The sequence below is a fragment of the Hippopotamus amphibius genome, chromosome 2 (genome assembly GCF_030028045.1).
Source record: "Hippopotamus amphibius kiboko isolate mHipAmp2 chromosome 2, mHipAmp2.hap2, whole genome shotgun sequence".
NCBI classification, from domain to species: Eukaryota; Metazoa; Chordata; class Mammalia; order Artiodactyla; family Hippopotamidae; genus Hippopotamus; species Hippopotamus amphibius.
Genome location: NC_080187.1, coordinates 60,484,667 through 60,508,592, shown reverse-complemented (window position 1 = coordinate 60,508,592; position 23,926 = coordinate 60,484,667). Strand labels below are relative to the sequence as shown.

The 23,926-nt window shown below is 48.2% G+C and overlaps 1 protein-coding gene across 3 annotated transcripts in view; it reads left to right on the top strand.

Moving 5' to 3' along the window:
* Window positions 1–20,727, top strand: part of SLC39A14 (solute carrier family 39 member 14) — a 41,846-nt gene extending 21,119 nt beyond the window's left edge. The window contains exons 2-9 of one of the 3 annotated variants that reach the window (XM_057721895.1): window positions 5,856–6,133; window positions 8,092–8,278; window positions 11,268–11,437; window positions 13,447–13,569; window positions 14,259–14,447; window positions 14,568–14,775; window positions 15,889–16,073; window positions 17,568–20,727. In XM_057721895.1, coding sequence (XP_057577878.1) covers window positions 5,870–6,133; window positions 8,092–8,278; window positions 11,268–11,437; window positions 13,447–13,569; window positions 14,259–14,447; window positions 14,568–14,775; window positions 15,889–16,073; window positions 17,568–17,714 — 1,473 coding nt within the window. In that variant the 5' untranslated portion in view covers window positions 5,856–5,869 and the 3' untranslated portion in view covers window positions 17,715–20,727. Of the gene's footprint in view, window positions 1–5,855; window positions 6,134–8,091; window positions 8,279–9,067; window positions 9,238–11,267; window positions 11,438–13,446; window positions 13,570–14,258; window positions 14,448–14,567; window positions 14,776–15,888; window positions 16,074–17,567 lie in introns of all 3 variants that reach the window. The other 2 variants (XM_057721896.1, XM_057721897.1) reach the window with 2 other exon arrangements.
* The last annotated feature ends 3,199 nt before the right edge of the window (window positions 20,728–23,926 follow it).

Below are 23,926 nucleotides of genomic sequence, written 5' to 3'. Positions count from 1 at the left end.
TCAGTGAGGTACTTGGCGTCGCTGCAGGTTGGACTTCTCCACGCAAGCCCAGTGGTCCTTCTGTTGCTGAAGCCGTCACTTTCCTAGTTACTAGCACCCATGGCAGGGAAGACAGAGGCCAGGGTTTTTGAGTCTTTAGGGCCTCCACTTCCACCCTGAGGCCCAGCTTTGTCTTTGCTCTGCAAGTTTTGGGGATTTTTATACGCCTCTCCTGAGGTAGGCTCTGGAATGTTGTCCCCTTGGCTCACCCAGACCATCTGTGTCTGTTTACGCCTCACTAGTTCACCTTTCGTGGGGAGTGTCCCCTGGGGAGATATTCCTGTTAGGCTGACAGGTCACAGCCTTAGCCTGGGGTGGGGATGGGGACTGGAGGAAGACTAGTCTGTTGGACAGTCTTCTGTAGCAGTGAGCTGAGGGGAGAGAACCCCAGAATGGCAGCAGCTGCCTCGTGATAGTTCGTTAGGTACTGGGAGCACAGAGACCCCCCTGCTGTTGGTCCCCAAGAGGAATATAAGAGAACTTGATGCCTCTTTTTTTTAATATATATATTTAAAATTTTTGGCTGCATTAGGTCTTAATTGCAGCATGCAGGATCGTTGCTGAAGCATGTAGAATTTTTTTCATGATGGCACACAGGCTTCTGTCTATTTGTGGCGTGCAGGTTTTCTCTTCTCTGGTGGTGGCGTGCCAGCTCCAGGGTGTGTGGTCTCTGTAGTTGCGGCACACGGCCTCTCTAGTTGAGGCGCTTGAGCTCAATAGTTGCAGCACACGGGCTTATTTGCCCCATAGCATGTGGGATCTTAGTTCCCCAACCAGGGATCGAACCCGCATCCCCTGCATTGGAAGATGGATTCTTTACCACCGGACCACAAGGAAAGTCCCTTGATGCCTCTTTTTACATCCTTTAGATTTCAAGTGGCGGGGAAACAGTTGAGGAGAAGGCTCAAGATGATTCGCTAAGGCCAGTCAGTAGTGCAGCCAAGGACTTTGGAAGCCATCAGTCCTGTCACTGTAGCCTCTCCTTTTCCCCTGCCCCCTCACCTGCACCTCCTTTGCCACCCCTCCGACCCTCGTGGTCCTTCTTTAGTGTGGACCTTCAGTCTTTTCTCGGTGTTAACTAAAGTGCTTTGCAAACACCCAGCACAGACTGCCCTTGCACACACGCTAGCCCTTGGCCTGCTGCTGCCTAGCAGCCCAGCTGAAGCGTGTGAGTCTTACAATTCACTGTGCTCCCACATAGCCCGTGCAGCAGCGGGGCGCGGAGTAGGCACAGGGTCCTACACAAGGGAGGCAGGGTCCCAAACATATCCTTTGCCCATTTCCTGTGGCTTACCCGTTGACCTTGGAAACCGCCGTGCCTTAGCCAAGTTTGCCTCTGAAGCATTAGATCTTATCTTCCGTGTTCCATTCCTCAGCTCAGAGGAATCTGAGAGGGAGAACGGTGGGCTTGTCTGGCCTGCTCGTGGTCGGGGAAGGGAGTGGATGCTGGGAGGCCCAGCAGCTCCCAGGCCCCCCGGTCTCTGTTGCCTGTTCTGCTCACATCAGTGTCCAGCCTCTGGACCGAGCATCACGGCAAGTCTCTGTTCCCGAAGAGACGTAGATGTTTGCGCACCCCTGAGACCGGGTGGGCATGGAAAAAATGCAGCATGGTAAACATAGTAGTAAAGTATGTCCACGGGACAGAAGTGCCGCTCCAGGATAAAATAGTTCTGGGCCAGGTGAAGGGACAACAGGCAGGTGGAATCCTGACTTAGGAGCCTCCGAGGTGGGAAGGAACTCCTGAAGTTCCACAGAGGGTCCGAGGGCAGGCATCTCCTGCCAGCTCTCAGCCCCCCCGCCGGGGATGGTTGGGTCTGGCGCCTGGAAGACAGAGCTAAGGCACTAAAATAACTTACTTCTCTGAACCTGAGCCAAGGGAACAAAGGGGTGGAGAGACTCCAGCTTCTCTTTAGTGGGGGAGCCTGGTCCTCGGAGCCAGCCGCGTACTTGAGCCTTCGTCTCTCTGCAGCTTGTTTTTATTGCCTGGCCCGTGCGCTCCTCTTACTCCTGCTGGAAGGAAAGGGGCCTTGAGGGCAGCTGGCTCCGCTCCCCAGGGGGGAGCGGCCTACCGGGGGCCGCCCGGTTCCGTGGCCTTGATAGGATGGGCCTGGGCTTCCTCCTGCAGCCGGGGCCTCGCCGCGAGGACCCCGTGCAGCCCCACCGTCCTGCTGCTCCAAGAGCTGTGTGTGTTCTCTTTCTCTCTCGTTCCTTTTCTCCAAAGGGCCTTTTAAAAACTTTATTTTTTCCCTAAGAATAACTGAAATCTCCTTTGGAGAACGTTCCCCTTTCATGTCTGCCGAAAGGCCAGGGTCACTTGGATTTGAAGTGTCTTTAGCGACGGCAGGATCCCTGGACCAGGACTTCTTACGGCCCTCCAGCTGTTTCTAGATTCTCTTCTGACTCTCGGGGGAGCGGGGAGGGGCGGGGGTTGGGTCTGGAACGTGGGCCAGGCGGGAGGGCTCCGCCAGCACCCACTCCCAGCTGCCGTGGCCGAGGGGCCACTGGGTCACTGAAGAGCAAATGCTGAGTAGATGCCCACCTGGCGTGAGTGCCTGTCCAGGTACAGCTACCGCTGTGGGTGCCTCGGGTTTTACGTGTCTGTTGTTTCTGAGTGTTCTGAAGTGGCCGCGCACAAATTTGACTGCTTGTTTTGCTGAAGTGATTCTACAGAGGGAACCCTGAACACAGCCTGTCCATGGTACACACGTGGGGGCTTTCCCTCCACAGGTCTTCAGGACGTCTTACGCCTGGATTTGGGGTGCTTGCTGGCCCTGGTAGAAACTGGGGAAGATCTGCTCAGAGACACGCGGGCTTTGGTGGCTTCTCCGGGGGACCCGGGGCATGTTTGTGTGTGTCTCCACACGTCGGAGACAGCAATTAAGAGTGCCCTGACTTTCGTGTCGTTCAGACCTGGCCTTCAGGTCATGAAAAACTCGATTTCTGGCGTTCCTGCTCTACTTGCTGGCCGTGGATCGTGTTCCCTAATCCGCAACCCCCAGTTTCCTCATCTGTTACACGAGGATACATGTGCTACCTTCTCTTAAAGGAATCGGTGAATGTCAGGGGCACTGGGGCTGCCAGCTGCTGTCTCATCTTCTCTTCGCCTCCCCTTTCCTAAACCCACGCAGCCCTCCTCCCCTTTTAACAGTGCAGCACACACCTTCGACAAATCAGTGTGGTCGGGTGGAGAACAGCTTCCTTTGTACAGTGGCGCTGAGCTGTTTTGGACTAAAGATGCACCCTGCTCACCCAAATTTAGCTTTGGGGCCTTGGTGGAGATTTGAGAGTGTTTAGTCTCAAAGTAGCACTTTTATAAACTATCGTTTTGGCTGATGCTTATTTAATCCATTCATTTGTATATACCTATATTTTGACTCAAAGTATGTTCATTGAAGAGTGATGGTTTATGTCCCCAGATTCTGTGCGTGTGCAGGTGTGGAACCTAAAGCCTGGAGTGTCCCAGGTATGCGTATGGTCGGGGACCTATGTCATGTGTGTGCTGGAGGCCTGGAGCAAAGCCGGCCACGATGCTTCCATTGGCAGCTTAATATCTGACTGAGAGGAAGTCAGAGTGGAGGAACCCTGCTAATTATAAGTCTTGTAATAATCAGAGCCATGTTTTATTGAGTGCTTTCTTCCGTCTAGCCACTTGCCAAGGTTCATGTCGTTAAATCTTCACAGTAGTCCAATGAGGTGGCTACCAGTTTTATAGATGAGAAAACTGAGGTGTGGAGAGAGGCTACATCACTTGGCCAACGCCACTTCTGGGAAGCAGCCGTGTGGAAGTTCAGGCCCGGTGTTTCTGAGCCTAAAGGCCATGGAATGCTGGTAAAAGCCCCCTCACCGCTCTGGGTGGTTCTCGAATGTTGACTCTGGTTAAATAACTTGCCCAAGATCACACAGCTGGTAAACGCCAGAGTCAGGATGCCAACAAGCCTGCTCTTAACTGCTCTGCTCTGGTTCCTCTGTCCCAGGCGAGGCGCGGGAAGTGAGTGATCCACATGCGGCATTGAGCCGGAGCCCCGGTTGCTGGGGGGGAGGGGCACGGGGGTAACTGCAGCACCTGGCTTCCTGGGCCTGGATTAAATAGGAGCCTCCTTTTCCCCTCCCGGTGTTTGTTTATTTCACAAATTAAATTATAACTACCCTAAAGGAAATTATTAACAAAAGAAAAAACATCCATCCTGCGACCGGAAGCTTTCATTTTTCTCTGTTCCCTCTCAGTTCTTAAATCTGTTTATATAATTGTTCTGCTTCTTTATTTAACATTAAACTCACGATTCTCCTTTGTGTAACTGCGCGCTATTGCATGAAATTCATATAATCCACTTGACCACAGCACATCTTTTTGCCGATAGCCTTTTTATTTTTGGATTGCTTCTCTTAGTGTGAATGCTAGAAGGAGAATTATTAAAGGATTTAAATACATTTATTATCATATAACTTTTCCAGAGTCATATTATTTATATAGCCACCAGAAGTATCTTGTTCGGTTGTTTAACTTTACTAACATTTGGTTTTATATCTTTTTTAAAAAATGCTTTGCTATTTTAATAACTAGCAAATTAGCACCCTCCATCTTTTAAATTTGTGTTCTTAACAAGCCAGGGAGACTGAGTATTTTTCATGTTGGTTCCCTCATTTAGGTAGTATAGAAATAACCCTTTGGCATATTTGATGGTGTGTATTTTTCTCAGTCTGTTCCTCCCTCCCTGCTCCCTACTTTAAGTTGTAGTAGCCTTTTTTTTTTTTTTTTAAGATTTTCCTTTGGAGAATTTGAAACATATACAAAAATAGAGAAAGTAGTATAATGGATTCTCATCTATCCATCACTCAGTTCCAAAACTTATCAACTCATGCCCAGTTTTGTCTCGTCTATACTCTAATGCAAATATCTCCTCCTTGGTTATTTTGAAGCAAATCCCAAGTAAGATATTTAATCCATGATGATTTCAGTATCTAAAAAGATAAGGATTTTTTAAAAAATTTTATTTATTTATTTATATTTTTTGGGGGGTACACCAAGTTCAGTCATCTGTTTTTATACACATATCCCCGTATTCCCTCCCTCCCTTGACCCCCCCCACACTCCCTCGAGTCCCCCCCACCCTCCCCGTCCCAGTCCTCTAAGGCATCTTCCATCCTCGAGTTGAACTCCCTTTGTTATACAACAACTTCCCACTGGCTATCTGCTTTACAGTTGGTAGTATATATATGTCTGTGCTACTCTCTCACTTCGTCTCAGCTTCCCCTTCACCCCCCGCCCCCTCCCAAACCTCGAGTTCTCCAGTCCATTCTCTGCATCTGCATCCTTATTCTTATCACTGAGTTCATCAGTACCATTTAGATTCCGTATATGTGAGTTAGCATACAATATTTGTCTTTCTCTTTCTGACTTACTTCACTCTGTATGACAGACTGTAGGTCTATCCACCTCATTACATATAGCTCCATCTCATCCCTTTTTATAGCTGAGTAATATTCCATTGTATATATATGCCACATCTTCTTTATCCATTTGTTTGTTGATGGGCATTTAGGTTTTTAAAAATGTAACTACGTAGCTTTTTACTTTTTGCTTTCTAAATTTAATCAAACCTGTTGAGTTTGTTCTTTTATTTTCTGTTTCAAAAGAAGGATTTTTCTCTCAAGCTAGGCAGAGGCGTTAGAGAAGGGGTGAAGAGTCGGCTTTGATGCTGCCTAGGTTCAGAGTCTGAGGAGAGACCCTCCTGTTTGGAGTGTGGCCTGTGGGTCTGGTGTAGAAGGAGAAGGTGGTCTCCTAAGCCTTGCCCTCACCTGGCTTTTTGCTCTTGCAGGCTCACCCGTCACCATGAAGCTGTGGCACCCAGCCCTCCGCAGCTGCTTTCTGCTGGCCCTGCTCGGCGTGTGGACAGCTGCTCCTGAAGCTCACGCTGTGTCTGCGGGGATGCCCGCCATCAGCGCAGCCTCTTTCCTGCAGAACCTCATGCATCGCTACGGGGAGGGCAACAGCCTCACCCTGCAGCAGCTGAAGGCCCTGCTCAACCACCTGGATGTGGGCGTGGGCCGGGACAACGTCTCCCAGCCCGTGCAGGAACCGCGGAACCTCTCCACGGTAAGGCTCCCGGCTCTGCCCGGCACCATCTCTGCCTTTAGAGGTTCACCGTCTAGCTGAGGGGCAAGTGAGCCTGGTGACAGAGCAGAGAGGCCACTTCTTCCCCCTCAGTCTGGATCAGCTAGTCTGAGTCTCCCGCAGCGCCTCCCGACCTCCTCCATGGGTGTTTTGAAGCCCTTAGCAAAGGGCAGCCGTGAAGTAGAGACTCTCAGCCCTCCAGACCCCTCCTCAGAGCTGCACTGGGATCTCCTGGAACTGCTGGTAAGCTGGAGCGCCCGGGCCAGCTAGTATTTCTAACAGAGTTTCTGCAAAGCCCTTTGCCTGTTATCTTAGGTGAGCCTCAAAGTACCTCCAGGTGCAGGTGGCAGATTTTCATTATATCCTGTATATACCGAGATACCAAAGGACACACAGTGAGTTCTGGAGGGAGCAGGATTAAGACTCAGGTCTTCGGCTCCTGGTTCTCTGTTCTGTCTTCCATATCATCTTGGCTAATCAGAGTCTGAGGCCAAAAATAAGTCAGCCAGCAACATCTTTACATATCTGCTTTGCTCCCTGTGCTGTGTTGTGAGAAACAGATTAAAAATGAGTCATGTTTGGGGAGTTTACTGTTAAGGTGGGAAGCTCAGCCAACCAAGAGCAGCGTTAACTGATACTCAGATGAAGCATAAAATGCTGCGGCTTGGACAGTCATTGTAGGATTCAGAAGTGAGAGAAGCGGGTGAGTGTGCGTGTGGTAGTCAAGGAAGCTTCATGGGTGGGGTGTCCTGGAGCTTCACCTTGAAGGAGAGCAGAGTTTGGAGAGACCAAGTGGCCAGGGTAGGGGGCCATGTGGCGTGGACACAGAACCACGGGGGGCGTGGTGCATGTCTGAGTCAGAGGAACGGCTGCCCTGGGAGGCTCGTGCAGCCTGACCCCAGAGGCCTCCCAACACAGCAGCAAGATCTTGGGGTCGCCGAGTCCAGCCCCCGGCTTTTTTTTTTCTTTTCTTTTCTTTTTTAAGATTGTTTTGATGTGGACCATTTTTACAGGCTTTATTGAATTTTTGACAGTATTGCCTCTGTTTTCTGTTTTTTGGCCACGAGGCGTGTGGGATCCCAGCTCCCCAACCAGGGATCGAACCTGCACCCCCTGCGTTGGAAGGCAAAGTCTTAACCACTGGACTGCCAGGGAAGTCCCCAGCCCCCAGCTTAGTAGGCACAGAAATCCTCACTAGTTGGCACTCCCAGAGGGCTGGCTCCCTTAGAGACAGACCCATGTAAAACCAAACTCAGCGAAAGACTGACGTGTGACTGTCTAATTAGAAGTAAAATGGCAATGTTTCACAGGAACGGTATGTGAGAACCACTTAACCTGATGCCTCCCAAGGGAGCTGAGAGCTCATGCCCATTGGCCAGCACCCACCTGCTCCGTGGCAGACCCTGAGTCTTCAGATTTCTCCCCCTCCTTCCTTCCCCAGTCTCTGCCAACACATCCTGCAGGCTGGGGCCATAACTGTATATGGTCCAGGAGACTACTGTTCCCCTTAGACACCTGTGCTCAGTGGCTCTGCAGAGGCATCTGCAATCTGCATTTCATCTAACAGCTCCCTGGGCTGTCAGTAATGTGGAGCCACGTTGGGTATCCGGGTGAAGCTGTGGCTTCAGGTATGCAAATAGAGGCATGTTTTCCAGCGGCCACACCCTGGTCTTAATGATTGGAATTCGGTTGTTCCCAGAACTTCTGGGTGGCCATTTACAGACGGGTGTGTGCAAGGTGTGTATGGGTGGCTGATCTCTAGGATTACTTATCAGTTTTTTCAAGTTTAGGAACCACTCTGCTCTCATCCTTGGAAATGAGCCTGCAGATTCGGTGAAATTTGGACAGCTCCATCTTCTGTTTTCCATCTTGGAAGGCTCATCGGGGCAAGGTGTGACTTGGGGTCCTAAAAGGCTTTCTCCCTTCCCACTTGGTTTCAGTGCTTCAGTTCTGGAGACCTCTTTGCTGCCCACAACCTCAGCGACCAGTCGCGCATCGGGGGACGTGAGTTCCAGGAGTTCTGCCCCACCATCCTCCAGCAGCTGGATTCCCGGGCCTGCTCCTCCGAGAACCAGGAGAACGAAGAGAACGAACAAACAGAAGAGGGGAGGCCCAGCGCAGTTGAAGGTGCGCGGGGACGGGAAGGCAGGGCCTGGTATCCGTGATCGTCTGCACGAGGACCTCCGGGCTGATCAGATAGAGCCGCCCGCTGAAGCTTTAACTGGTTATCCTCCTGTTATCGTTGTCGGGAGGGGCGAGCTGGAGTAGTGACTGTACTGGTATCGCATGTGCTCACAAGACCGGTCCAGCACATTGCCAGGCCAGGCGGTGTGGCTGGAGCGCATTCTGTTGTGGAGTTTTTGGACCAGCCTGGAGGTTCTCTTTTGGCCACTTTTCCACTTTGGTTTTCATTAAACTCCCAGGGGGCCAACACCTTAATTTCTGAGGTTAGCATTTAAGGCCCCTCGCAGTCTGCCCTCGGCCCACGTCATCCTCCCCCCGCCCCGCAGTGGTTCACCCTGGTCTGTGCATGTACCCCGCTCCCCGGGCCTGGAGTGCCCTTCTGCAATCCTGTCGTGCTGGTATGAGCAGCCTGGCACTTGGTACCTAGCATGTGCCGCCTGTGTCACGCCCCATGTCGTTTCCTGCTGTCGTTATTTAACTCATATGGTCTTTCATGTGTTCACTTGCCCCTCCGTCTGAAAGGGAAGCTACTTTGGGGTGGCAGCTTTGGTGTATATTTTTAGCCTTCTCCACAGCACCCAGCCAGAGACGGACCCAACAGGTGTTTACTGATCGGTTGGCAGACCTCTGTCTTCCCCGATGGCAGCTGAGTTCAGAACAGGCTGCGCCCCGCAGCAAGAGCACGCCCACCCTCAGTAATGGAGGCCCTCGTCTGTTCTTGTTCCTCCACAGTGTGGGGCTTTGGTTTCCTCAGTGTGTCACTGATTAACCTGGCCTCTCTCCTGGGAGTCCTCGTCCTGCCATGCACGGAGAAAGCGTTTTTCAGCCGTGTGCTCACTTACTTCATCGCCCTGTCCATTGGAACGCTGCTCTCTAACGCGCTCTTCCAGCTCATCCCAGAGGTGCAGTAGAACAGAAACGTGCGCGTCCTCTCTCCTTGGGGTGTCCCCGCCCCGTCCCTGTGCTCCGAGGCACCTGACAGCCACCACCTGAAACATTAACTTCTTCCTCATGTTAAGGGACGCAAATGACTTCTGCCTCTGGATCTCGAAAGCCTCCTCTCACTCCCGGGGCACCCAGGTTTGCCTCTGGCCTCTTTAGGAGATGTCGGATGCAAGGCTCTCAGCCAGCACTTGTGCCCCGTGATGGGGACCTGTCAGCCTCCTTCCTGAGTCTGCCTTTCCTAAGCCCTGTCGGCAGGGCTCAAAAGGAAAGCAGATGGTGGTGGCCGTCCCTGGCCTTGGTCCTCCGGACCCCCTCTGTTCTAAGTAGAGGCCCTTGCAGTACTCAGGTATGGCCACCAAGAGATGATCCACCTGGAATGAAGTGGAAGGAAAGAGGTTACCAACGGAAAAGGTGAATTGGTCTAAAAAAGTATGTGATCCTTTTTTAAGCAGGCCCTAATCCACATAATGGGCCAAACATAGAATTAAGACTATTTAATGAAAACAAGCAAAATTAAAATTACAAAATAAAGGAAAGGGACCCGCCATCCTTCACACCTTGCATCTTGACTTTTTCCTGATAGGACTGACTTCCTGGAGCCCTTGACTGTTTTTGAAATACTTGTTAATTTTGTTCTTTAATTGTAGCCATTGAGGAGCTAAAAAAAAAAATAAGACCCAAGGTGACAGGCTGCCCACCTGTAAGCTCAGGCAGGGACGTGCAGTGGGGCGGTGGGTGACATGTGGGCCTCCTTTGGGAAGGTCAGTGGCCACCTTCCATCGGCAGCTGCCTGGCCTTTCCCAGTCAAAAGACTCTGGGATGCCCAGCCTTGCCTTGCCTGTTCCTTCTTTACGGTGAGAGAAGAAATTTGGTTTAAGGTGAACCATCTCGATGCTGTGTCAGAATTCCATACGAATCTAGCAAGCGCTTCTCAGGGCAGGCCTCATCTTGGGCTATTTTTTTTTCAGCTCCATAAATGAAATTTATTAATTTGTTTTCAAGATTGGAAATGAAACACCGTGTTGCGTGTTGAATGGGAATACAATAGTGGTACATGTTCCACCCCTGGGCTCACAGTTTTGTCCTGCCTGGAGTGTGTGACACTGGGAAGTGGTAGAGGAAATATTTTTCCTTGGGGTGATCTTGGAACTCTGCTCTCTACACTGCAGCCCTCTCAAAGCAAATGGAAACAAGCAAATAAAACCTGAGGAAGTTCCCTGGTGGCCTAGTGGTTAGGATTCTGGGCTTTTACTGCCATGGCCCGGGTTCAATCCCTGGTCGGGGAACTGAGATCCTGCAAGCCATGTGGTGCAGCCAAACAACCAAAACAAACAAACGAAAACCTTAGAGAAAAAAAAGGCAACAAAACCTGAGATGTTAAGAGAATGAATTTTTCAGGCATCGGGCCTTGCTTGTCTGTCCCTGCACATCTGACTTCGTTGTGTCCTGCACAGAGCAGACCAGGTGTGGGGAGTGTTCCGTGTGCCTGAGCAGTGCGGGTCAGACGTGCAAACACAGCAGCCCCGCCATCGGTCTGCTCCCCTTGATCTCGTTTCCCGTTACAGAGAGGCCTCGAGTCCAAAGTCTGCCGGGCAGCCTCTAGCTAGGCCTGAGCACACGGCGGCCACAGCCCCAGGCAGCACCTGCGCTGCCGGGCAAAGCAGCTGGCAGGTGGGATCCGGCCACCAGGCAGGCAGCAGGGGCGGGAGACACAGGGTTCCAAGGCCACCTCGAGTTGCTCCCGATGTCTCCTGAGCTGATTGAGGGAAATTTCATCAGACTTGAATCACTAACAGATGTTCTGTTTCTCTCTCCCTCCCTGCTTGTCTCTCTGATTTTTCTTTTTTGTTGCCTTCGTTAATATCCACCAAAACGCTCCTCGCCGCCTCCTGCCCTCTCCACCGCTCCCCCTAAATGGTGGCTGCCGTGCCGGGGGCGCTCGCCCTTGCCCCTGTCCCGGGTGGGGCTGGCTCTCCCCCGACGGCAGTGTGGGGGTATGGTCTCCTCTGTGTGACCATCATCTCCCTCTGCTCCCTCATGGGGGCCAGCGTGGTCCCCTTCATGAAGAAGACCTTTTACAAGAGGCTGCTGCTCTACTTCATAGCTCTGGCGATTGGAACCCTCTACTCCAACGCCCTCTTCCAGCTCATCCCCGAGGTATGGCGAGGCAGGGCCCTTGGGGGAGCACGCCGCCTCCTGGTGGACGGCAGGGCACCGCGGGAGGGCCCTCCGTGTCCACGGAAGGCCTCGAGAGGAGGTCCTCTCCTTTTGGAAGGTGAAACCAGGACGTAGACGCGAGCAGGGGAGGCAGCTCAGAGTGGGTTTGAGAGCTGGTTCAAACCCCAGCTCCACCAGCCACAAGTTCTGTGCCCTTGGGCAACTCACCTCACCTCTCTGTGCTTCAGTTTCCTCATGCATAAAATGGGGAAAATATTAAGGGCAGACCTCAGGATGATGTCGTGAGGGTCACGTGAGTTAATGTTTGTTAAACGCCTGGTAAAGAGAGGTAGTGTAGTTAGGTGACGTTGTAATGGCACCAAAAACAGAATCCATAGGTCTCAACGAAGAGCTCAGTTCTCCTCAGTAGGGTGTAAAATTGTAAAGGCGATCTGTTTTTCACATCAGAAAATAAGCTAGAGAGGTATGAGGATTAAGGAATGAGCTCCTAACCCATGGAAGGGCCTTTACATAATAGGTGCGCAGTAAGTTCTGCTTTTAGGGGGGAAAAAAGGAGAAAAGAAAGGAAGAAAATAAACTGGCGAGAACCCAGCAGTCTGGCCTCACACATGTTGACGGTGCCTTTGCCCCTTCGCCTGGGCTAACCAGGAAACCCTCCTCAAGAGAGGAGGAGCCCCGTGTTTGTAAGGTGCAGCAGGGCCTTGGAGGAGTTTCTGATCCCCTGTGGTCTCTGCATAGACCTGCTGATGGCAGGAAGCCTGACGCTTCACTGTGGGTGGTCTGACAGGCCCGGACCAGCCAGAGCTGAAGCAGAAAGATGCGGAAAGATGACACCCCGAGCTCCTTATAGCACTTTGTTCCCCGAGGTGTGGTTTTGTGTTTTCTGAGTTGATCCTTGGATCACCTCTGTGTAGGAAACAAGGAATGTTGTCCCCGTGTGACAGATACAGAATCCGACCTGCACGAGAGCTCATAGCCTAGTGCTTTTTGTGGAGAACTGTTAGTTGCCTCTTTTCACTCTACTTTTCCTCAAGATGATTTGACTCTCCTGGAAAGTCGGCCTGAATGAGTCATTTCTATTCTAGAACTTGACCTTTAATGTCTCTTAGAAGACTACACTAGGGATAGAGATTACATTTTGTCCCTTTAAAATAGAAAAGAAAAACACTTAGTTTTTAAGCAGTCCAGAGTTCCTGGTACCGTTGGTCACCTTTATCTGGGACCCATTCATGAGAAGGCTGGCATTTATTCCAGAGGCCCGTCTCCTATCAGAGAACTGAGGAGCAGGTCAGCAGACACTTGCCCACAAGTCAGGAGCATCACTGAGAATGAAGTTCTCCTGATTTCTGCTCCTGTCTGCTTCCCAGTGGATACCCCCTCCACCCCCATGATAAGTGAAGTTTCCAGAAACCAAAACAAAACCCCAGAATTGACACGTGCAGTAATACTGTCTGCTTTCTTGTCTTTGTGGTCACTGGGAGGTCTGCGGTCAAGAAGATGCTGCAATTCTTACTGTTTAACTGGAGAAAGGATTTCCCATTTTAGAAAGTATAATTACACCATCTCCCTGTGTGTTTACAGGCAGACCAGCCAGGAACACTAGATAACGATGAAAATAAGCATAAGTGTCTCCTCCTTAAATATGGAATCTGCCGGCAGTCTGCCCTTGTAGCAAAGCACCAGGAACGATGAAGACAGAGTCCTCATTAAAAGTAGAAAGCCATATCCAAGGCTGTTCTTCCTGAGAGTCAAATTCTAAAGACAATCTGTCTTTTGCATCAAAAAATAAGCTAGAGAGAACCTGGCAGATCAGGTGATGTGACATTAGGGAAACATCAAGGGTTAGATTTTTATTGGAAAGGGATTGGGTAGACGGCAGAGTTGTCCCAGTCTCTTCCTTTCCTAGAGTCGAGTGGTTAAAGAGATGAGAGGGGACCTTTGGAGATTTTCTATATTCTTAAACTCATTTTGTTTTCCTGGGTCCACAGGCTTTTGGTTTCAACCCTCTGAAAGATTATTATGTCTCCAAGTCCGCAGTTGTGTTCGGGGGCTTTTATCTCTTCTTTTTCACAGAGAAGATCTTGAAGATACTCCTTAAGCAGAAAAATGAGGTGAGGGCTAATTGTTGGTAAAGGAAGTGCCTTGAGGGAGAGCGTCCATCTCAGAAGTGTGTCCGGGTGGCGGTGTTGCCTCAACGCCAATCCAGTGAGCTTACCTGGATCCTCCCACCACGGATTCAAAACCACAAACTATTTCATGAGTAGATATCCCACTTCACCCCAGGAGGGGAATAGCAGGGGGTGAGGGCGAACCAGAAACCAGATCTGGCCTGTGTGCCTTTTCCTAGGCAGTACTTTCCCCCCTTTGTGTTATTCTAGATTATTTCCTCAACAGAATTTTACACCTTTAGGAGGTGAAGGAGGGGCACTGTGTATGAAGTATGACCGCAAAGAAATAGGACCAGTTATTGCAGTGTAGTTCCCCAAATTAACCTTGGGTGCCTGGCAGGTAGTCTTCCCCTAAGCAGCTGCTGACCGGAATACAGTCAACCCCTGTGAGGCGTTCTGCGCTGGGCGTCCTGGCGGGAATGAGTGTTGGCGCTGAGGTCACTGCTCTGAGATCCGTGCCCCACCGCCCTCATCCCCCTTGGTCCAGCTTTCCCCAGTACTGGCCCTAGGTTTCTGTCTTGTTTCCCGCTTGTGTGGTGGGTTTGAGGCCTTCCCGGTGCTGGGAGCTCCTGCTGCGTGGGTGGTTTTGGTGAGCGTTGCGCGGACGCGAGCCCTCCCTGCGTTCCCTCCAGCATCATCATGGACACAGCCACTATGCCTCTGAGACGCTCCCTTCCCAGAAGGACCAGGAGGAGGGGGTGACAGAGAAGCTGCAGAACGGCGACCTGGACCACATGATTCCTCAGCACTGCAGCAGTGAGCTGGACGGGAAGCCCCCTGTGATGGACGAGAAGGTCATCGTGGGCTCCCTCTCTGTCCAGGTCAGTGGGCTGCCCGCTGCTGGGCGGGCAGGGGCCCTCATGGCCTTGATGACTCGGGCCTACCTTGAAGGTCCGTCACCCACCCTTTCACCTGGGGGCCGGGGCCGGGCTTTCTTGCAGGACCTGCAGGCGTCCCAGAGCGCCTGCTACTGGCTGAAAGGCGTCCGCTACTCTGACATCGGCACGCTGGCCTGGATGATCACCCTGAGCGACGGCCTCCACAATTTCATCGACGGGCTGGCCATTGGTGCCTCCTTCACCGTGTCTGTCTTCCAAGGCATCAGCACCTCGGTGGCCATCCTCTGCGAGGAGTTCCCACATGAGCTAGGTAAGTGCACGGGCACCCGGCCCCCCAGGCTGCTCTGCTGTGCTGCCCCCGCTACTGGCACAGGCACTCCTCATGTGGCTGACTCCTCCCCCCACTCCAAAACACGTATTGTAATTCATGAACACACTCTATGCTGTGTGAAACCGAACCACTGCTTCTCAACAGCTGAATTAATAATTGAAAATTGATCATTGGACGGGACCTCCCTGGCTGTCCAATGATTGAAGACGCCCTGCTTCCACTGTAGGGGGCACAGGTTCGACCCCTGGTCAGGGAACTAAGATCCCACATGCCACACAGTGCAGCCAAAAAAAAAAGAAAAGAAAATTGATCATTGGAAATGATGGAGTTTTTACCGGGATGTTTCTTTCCCTAGTCCCATAACCTGTGGCTCAGTTTCCTCACCTCTACACTGGGGTTGGTAATGGTACCTACCTCACTGATTTATCATGAGGGACATAGGGGAAAAAATAATGCAAAGGACTTACAACATGCCATACACTATTCTAAGTGCTCGATATAGGTTATCTCTTACATCCTGTTACTCTTCCAAAGGCTGAGATGTATGTTAGAAGTCTGGTGGGTAGAAGAAATAGATGAGCCAGGGGTTGGAAGGTCCTTAGTTTTATCAGAGGGAGAGTGTAAAAAGCCGAGACTTTCTGGAGGCTCAGACACTCAAGGTCATGTCCTAGCTTTGCCACTTATTGGCTTGTGACTTTGGGCAAATTACTTAACTTACCATATCAGCCTCAATTTTGTTTCCTAAAAATACCATTCATTGTAATTTTGAGGAAGGAAGCTCCTTCTATTTCACCATCAATCAAAAGAGAAATTAGGCCATTGCTAGGTAGTTTTCTCTTTTGAAAATCCTGTGCACTGTTTTCAGCCTCTAGGCTGGAAGTACACGGCCAGCCTCGCAGATGGAGACAGCTCCTGGGCATAGAGGTGAAGGGGGCCCTAGTCTGGCCACTGTGATCTTCAGTCTGGGGCTGTCTTGATTTTCACTCAGACTCCATCCAGCGTTTAAGCAGTGTGTCCTTATCAGGTTGTATGTCCCACGACCTAGTATGACTCTTCTGTCCACACCCTCCCCTCTTGTTGTCCCCGCCGTAGGAGACTTTGTCATCCTGCTCAATGCTGGCATGAGTATCCAGCAGGCTCTCTTCTTCAACTTCCTGTCTGCCTGCTGCTGTTACGTGGGCCTGGCCTTCGGCATCTTAGCCGGCAGCCACTTCTCTGCCAACTGGATCTTTGCCCTGGCTGGAGGAATGTTCTTATATATTTCTCTGGCTGATATGGTAAGTGTTCCACAGTTTTAATGCCTCATAGGCAACACTGGATCAGATTATTAAATTCACTGCATGGAAGGACAGCTAAAGGGCATTGGTTAATTTGTTTTTAATAATAACTTTATTGAGGAATCAGCTCACGTGCCCACACGATTTTTAAGGGGACATTAGATTTTAAAGGATGAAAAGCCTATGTTCCTTTAGAATATGTCATTAAAGAAAATGATTTATCTCAACTCCAGGGTCCTTACTTAAGTTACAGAATCAATACTTATAGATAAATTAAAGAAGGAAGCAGGGAGGGAAGGAAGGAGAGGAAATAATCATAATTATTCTCCCCCAAAACAACAACACTTGGGTTTGTTTGTTTTTCATCTCAATGCATTGTGTTTGTTTTTAAATAACTCTAATCACATGGAATATACAATTTTATATCCTGGTTTCTTTCTCTCTTTTTTTTTTTTTTTAACTTAATACATCCTAGACATTTTTCAGGTTGCATACTCTTTTTTTTTTTTTTTAAGCTCTTTATTGGAATATAATTGCTTTACACGCTTATACCATGCATACTCTTTAAAAAGCATCCTATCCATTGGCGGTATTATTTGGTGAGAGGATTTACCTTATCCAGAACAAGAATTGCTGGTTCAGAAGGGACACATGGTTTGAGGCTTTTAATATGTATCACCAAATTGCTTTCTGAAAAATGGTTACCCTTCTTTACATCATTAGCAGTGTCTGAAAGTGTACATTGTACTGTACCCACAAACATTTGGTATAACCATTTAAGTAGTTTTGAGTTTGCTAGTTTAATACCTGATTTGTTGCATCTTGCAACTAACGAGGTTGATTTCCTTCCTTGTTGGTGTGATGTATTCTTTGGCTTGTTTGCATGAATTATTTTCCATATCCTTGGAAAGTAGTATTTTTGATGAGATGATGAGAGGACTGACCACCACGGTCCATCCTCAGCCCAAGGAAACATCTTAGATTCTCTCCTCCTGGGGGTGGCCCTCCCCAGGGTTAGAGCATTTTTGTTACCTGCCTTGCTGGCCAGCAGCAAGAGACCTTGAGTCATTGCAACAACACTTAGCTCCGTTCTCTGGCCCTTTACACAGTTGCTTAGTTTCCCAAACAAGTGACAACATTCTGATAGCAAAAAGACCTTTGGAAGTGTTTTTAAAGATTACAATAATTTTTATCAAAGTGGTTATTTTTAGCCAGCATCTAAACACATCCAGGGTTACATGCATATTTAAGTGCAAGAAGTTATTGCTGTTGATTTTCTTGGTAAACCAATCATATATTATATATATCTTAATTATGTATTAAATATAACTATTATAATCATATTTATACTAATGACTGTGTTGGTATTTTAACATAAAAATATAATAATAAGTATTATAATAATTATTAGATAATCTATATATGACTGTATTGTCCTGCACTTAAGGGTTAAGAAAGGAACTGCAGCTCTCATGTTTTTTCCTTCTTCCTCAGTTCCCTGAGATGAACGAGGTCTGCCAAGAGGATGAAAGGAAGGGCAGTATCTTGATCCCCTTCGTCATCCAGAACCTGGGCCTCTTGACTGGTTTCAGCATCATGCTGGTCCTCACTACGTATTCAGGACAGATCCAGATCGGATAGGGCCCTGCCAGGAGCCGGCGGGATTGGCAGTCTGGCCCTTGGCTGCTCATTCCCTGGCTCTAGGACTCCTCATCCAGGAAGCACCTTGGAAGAGGCAGTTCTATTAAAAACTGTGACACGGACTGTATTCCTGCATTCAAATGTCAGCTGTTTTTTAAAATACTCTATCCTAGGAATAAGCTGCTCTGGTAACCAGCCTCTAGGTAGTGCCTCTCTCCCTTTCCTTTTCTTTCTCAGAGTGATTCTAGAACTGAATGCAGCTTCTAAAAGACAAGCCTAACTTTTTTCTCTGGTCACCCTGGCCTCTTTCTCTTCCAACCAGCACTGAGACATTTTGAATCCTTGGGCCGACAATGCAGAAAGATAACCAGGGCTCACAACTTGATTAGAAATATCAGGAGGTGAGTCTATAGTTGAGGGCCCGTAAATCTAAATGTGTTTCCTGGGCCTCAAGGTGACCCATTTTTAAGTGAATTCGCCTATTTTTACAGAAAAGGTACAGAAGACAGGAATCCCTCTTATTTTTTTCAAAGTCTGCTCAGTTGCCTATTCTGTCAAAGAGAACTGAAAGCTGGAAACAGATGCGTAGGGCCGGAGGAGAGGCAAGGATCATCCAGGCGGGGGAGGTCATGTCAGGACACTTACTTGTTCCTGCTGGGCTGCTGGACATTGGTTCTGCACCTGGAGTTTCGTGGCCCTCCAGGTGAGCCAGCAGGTAGGTCCTGTTGCCTCCGCCTCCCCTCCTTTCAGATGAACACTGGCAGACTGGAGGGCGGAGAAGAGAGACCTGTGAGAAGGCTGTTGGCTTGGCTGTGATTTCCACCCCCCTTCCCCCACCGCCATCTCCTGAGAGACTCCCCGGAAGCATATTCTAATAAGCACACTGATACCCATGTTGGAGGGGAGCTCGCACACGTTCACCTCCCCTGTTCAACCCTTGTGCTGCCAGGTGGCCAGGTGACTTGCAGAACTGGAGTGCCGCTTGTGGTTCTTCTGGACAAGGGTGATCAGAAGTGGGATCAGTACAGGCAACATATAGGCTTTACTAATTCCATAAGTAACAGTGCAAGCAATAGAACTCTGAGACGGAAGGTCCAGAGCTTGGATGGGGGCATCCCTGGTGTTCGCAGAATAGAGGGCCCACGGGTTCCGCCACACCGTCCGGGCTCCTCCTTCCTCCTTCACCCCAAAAAAGCAAGGGCGAATCCTGTGTTGAACTGAATATGAATTGCTCTAACTCTCTCCAGAAAAATGGATTGATGGTAGACTTGTGTGTGAGACCGTAGGCCAGCCGCCGGCCTCGTGGCGCCCTCTCCTCAGAGCGCGGGCTGCGAGGGGAGCTAATCTCCAGGTTCACTAGGTGAATTGCTTTATTATTATCATATTGATAATGTGAGCCTCTTAAGCCACTCTGGGGAGCCAGCCTCTCCAGAAGCCTTCCTCAGTGGTGCCCCCAGTCACAGCCCAGGGGCTGTGTCCGCAGACTGACTTGTGCACGTGGCTGACGAGTGCTGGTCCGTCACCACTGCCCATGGGCTTTCCCACTCTGACAGGAAAACGTTCCACTCTAAGATAATAAAAAGCAGCATCTACTCTGGGGTTTTTTTGTTTTGTTTTGTTGTTTGTTTTTTTTCCCTTGGGAAACATCCCTCAAACCAGGAATATTCTTAAAAAGAACATGAGCGGGAAAACCGCTGGCGATGCTTTATAAGTTTTTCTCATCTTGCCTGTTGACTTGGATAGATTTGAGAATGGGCGGAAGAAGCAGGAAAACTCAGTTCTCAAGATTCTAGATGACCTATCAGGACAGACTCCTGGTAGGATTATGGTCCAGTTTTTACCAAAGAACCAATTCCTTGAATGTTGGAATCTAACTTTTTGTATTGTTATTATTCTTGTCATTGTTACTGTCTTAACATGATTCCTTGTCTTTCTCTTTGATTTTTCTCAAATTGCTTTCAGGCGCTAGCAGGAAATAACACTCAAACCTTAGGACTTTAGAAGATTTTGCTTCCCTTAATTCACATGGATGTATTAAATTTATAATTTTAGCATTCCCTATAGATCTGTCATTCCTTACAAATACCGTTATTCTTGGAGTAGAATCCTAAGTAAGAGTTAGTGGGTTTCTAGTTTTAGGAAAAGAGCTCAAAAATGTAACCTTGAGCAAATTAAAAAATAAAATATGGTGTAGTAGGGTGCTTTCCCTTCTCGTGCACATCTGTATTAAGAACTAACTTTCCTTGCACAGACAGCTGCCTCAAAGGGAAATTCTCTTCAAACTGTCATTGGTCCAGAGGCCAGTCCTAGTTGGAGCTTGGGGTGGAGACACTGGAATCGTGCAACTCGTGTGTTGCTGTTGGCGACAGATTTGCCTCACGAATTTAAAATTTTTGAAGTGTTGGATTTGCTGTTTTAAGCATTTGTACATATTAGAAGTCTGAGTAGTAGCAAGTTCTGAGGACCTTTTTCACCTCTGGCATTATCTTCAACCTTTCTTTGCCCACGTGGACCAGCTCCCATTAAGGATAACAAGGAAAGTATGTGTCACATGCAGGAGCAGTGACCCAGTAGCAGGGGTTCTGCTGCTTCTCACCCCCACCCTGGCTTGCAGGTTGCCTTCTGTCCTTGCCCCAAAGCTTTTTTGTGTCTGGTGTCAACTTAGGTCTTTCCTTCATTGGTCCTTCACCCTCGGTTTTTAAAAAGAAGGCTTCTCTGTTCGGGTATCCTAAGACCTGTTTTTAGTAACACCTCTTCTACATGGTAGTATGGAGATGGTAATATGTTAGAAATCTGCTTAAAAAAAAAACAAAAAGTTGTCTGATTTTTGCAAAAGAGAGAGGTTAGATTTTTATTATTCATATTTCCTTTTACAGTTCTGCAATTCCATCACAGTATTTTTTTAAATAACTCAGGTGTTATGAGGATAAATTAGAGAAGAAAACAACTTAAGTTATGTGGACTGTAAATGTTTTTATTTGTAAGAGTCTATAAATAAAGCTATATTCTATAACTATTGAATCCCAAGTGTCATCTTTTGCTGTAATGTGGGTGTAATGAAGACTGTTGAACACAAGGTGGTGATGGTATCTCACTAATTTACAAAGCTTCGTTTTACACTAGTCCAGCTTACGTTTGGAGAGGGGTTTTAGAAGGAACCTGAGATAGTATCACACACTCACTTTAAATGATTAATTTATCTTTTAATGGAGCCCATGACTTCATCAGTGAAGGAAGAACTATGGTGTTTCCTAAGAAGAGCTTTCTGTCACTGTTTTCACTTGTATAAATCCATTCATTTAAACCACATCTCCTGTACGTCTTACAGGGAAAAGTTCTGTCACTCATGACAGAGACTTAAAATTCTAAACCTGCTCTGATTCCAATTTATTCAAAAGGCCAGGGGTCAGTGGGGTAAAAGAATTGGTGCCATCTTGTAACTACATACATTAGAAATTCCCAAATGCCTGTTGCTCAGTCCTCCCTTTTCTTTAAACTCAAGAATAATATATGAAGTGGCTCCTATTGGGATTTTAAATTGCATTAAATAGCTGCTATATTGGACTAGCATCTGCTACAGCTGTTCAAAATGATAGTCACTCCATCCTGTGGCTTGCGCCGCCCCTGGAGAGCCTGCCCGGGCTGGGATTCATGTTCACACCTCAGTTAACTAGACTTGCATCGTAATCTCTCCTGTTCTTTACACACCGAGTTCCTTCTAGGTAGATGCTATACCTGGTTTCTTTCTGTGATTCCAGCACCCGCCACACAGAATGAATGAAAAAACCAAATGAAATGCTTGCATTTCAAAAGTTCTGTGTTAATGGAAGGGCTCCTTTTCCACTGGCAGCAGTTCCTGTTGTGCTTTCCTGTCTTTGGTGTTGGTTTTGCTAATGCCCTGTTCCCTCGTCCTTCTTTATTTAGAAACAGAAGTTTGAGAGAGGTGAATTTGTGGCCACTATAAAATAGAGCTAAGCAAAGTAAACAGGTTGCTAAGAAGATTAAAACTTTGATCTTAGCCATCTCTTTGTAATACTCTTAACCAGCTAAGCCATTTAGGACATTTTTGGTGGAAGGTGAATGCCCTTCTATCAAGTTGCTTCTACACACTCTTCTTTACCATTCAGTGATGCTGAGATCTGATGTGAGCAAAATCCATTTTGAGAAATAATGACATCAAATGTGGACACAGGGTTTTTGATTTGTGGGAAAACAAAATGCTCATCTATTTTAAAGATTTTTGCACTCTTAATGATCTAGTGTGATACACCTGGGCTTCTCAAGAATGATAGGTTTGAATCCCAGAAGAAATAAATCCTTTTCATCCTGGAATAAAAATTACATTCTATTTAAATAGAAAAAAAAAAAGTGGTTGGAAGAGACCCTTAGGTCCTTATCAGCTCTCTGCTAAGTATGTTTAGAACTGTCAGCCAAAAATTATTTTTCTTTCCAACATCACAATTCTTGCCAGGTGTCTCTTCAAGGTTTACTTTAAATGAAGGAAGGGAATTAAAAGACTACCCTTCCTGTAAAACATCAATCTTTGACCCTGGCAGTGGGTGGGATTCTGAAACAGTGGCATCAGTTATAGTTAAAGAGTAACCTAAAAGTGTTCTAATTCTGGCAATCAGAAGCCAAGAAGTAGTCCTTTCTTTCATTAGGCTCTGGGTTTTTTTTTTTTTTTTACTCTGTCTGTGGTTTGCTTATCTATTGAGGTTGCCTAAAAATAGGCAATAATCCACAGAGGTTTTTATAAATATATACATGTAATAGAAAGCCATCAGGAGATTCCTAGTAGAGGCCCCTAAAAAGAAATCTTTTGATGAGGTAATTTTAAATGTGAAATGTGCTCTTAAAATATATATATCATCCTGCACTTGGCTTTTTGTGTATTGTATAAGCTCATTTAATAAGAGAGATGGGGTACTGCTGTCTCTGTGTGTGTGTGGCAGGGCGGGCAGGGGTGGGGCAGGGGGAGGTAGGCAGACAATCAGAGGGACTTGGGCCCTGGAGTAAGGTGGTGTTCTGGCCCCAGCCTGTGGGGTGGGGAGCAGATTGAGGGGACAGGGAAGTTGTGTAAGGAGGGTAGGGTAACGCTTTGCACACATCATGGAGACCACAGTCTAGGCCCACCCAGGTAAAGTAAGAATTGAGTAAATAAAGAGCAACCCTGCGGTTGGGAGATGGGAAGCGTAGAACACCCAGGCACCCATGCCCACAACCCACATTCAGTGCTGCCAGATTCTGGCCCACCTCCTGACCAGACCCTCTTGTTCAGTCACCCTCCCTGCATGAGCCAGGCGGGGCCTCCGTGCAGCTACTGGCGTAGCATAGGCCTTAAAACAGTGGTTACCAGCGATAAAAAAAAAATATTCACATATTGAGGTCTGGGGAAGTCATTCTGGCTTACACATGATTTATCTTGAATTTCATGCTGGCTAAAACAGCCTGTTTGTGGCTTATCAAACATACATTGTACATCTGCTTTAATTATTAAGAAAACGGTACAGTGATCAAAAGTAAAGAATGTCCATATTAAAAGTAAAAATTAAATGTTAAATGTCTCCCTTCCTGGGAGCCAATGCTGGTGCTCCTTCAATGTTAAGCCTCCCTTCCCAGGTGCCAAGGTCATACTGCTAACTCGCCGTGGAAGTGCTGAACCTTTTTTTTTTTTTTTTGAAACCTTGAAGGAATGTATCCCTGACTTGCTTAATGTTCTTTGTTCTGACAACATATAAAACTGCTGAAAACCATGCTTCTCTGGACCAGTTCCTCAGAGTTATCTGAGATGCTGTCTTCCAAGCTGTAGTCCTCAGTTTGGCACAAATAAAGCTCTTCTATTCCTGTTATAGACTGCTTATTGATCATTTTTGTTGACACCAGCATAGGCCACCACCACGTGGGCATCTGAGGCCAGTGCCAGGCTCTGTGGGCGCTATGGTGGCTCTGCAGACTTGATTCGAGGTCAGGAAGGAGCCAGAGCTGTGGAATGCCTGGATGCCGCTCTGCGCTGCTCAGCCACAAGGATGCTCCCGCTGGAGTCCACAGCTACTCCCGTGGGGGCGTTGAACCACCCATTACCCTCCTATGGGGACCAAGCCCGAAAAGGAACTCTGCCAGCCCCACCCACCTTCACGGAATGGTTATGGAAATCTACCACTACAATCTCATTCTTGTTCACAAGATGTGGGCTCTGCAAAGTGCTGGTCAGT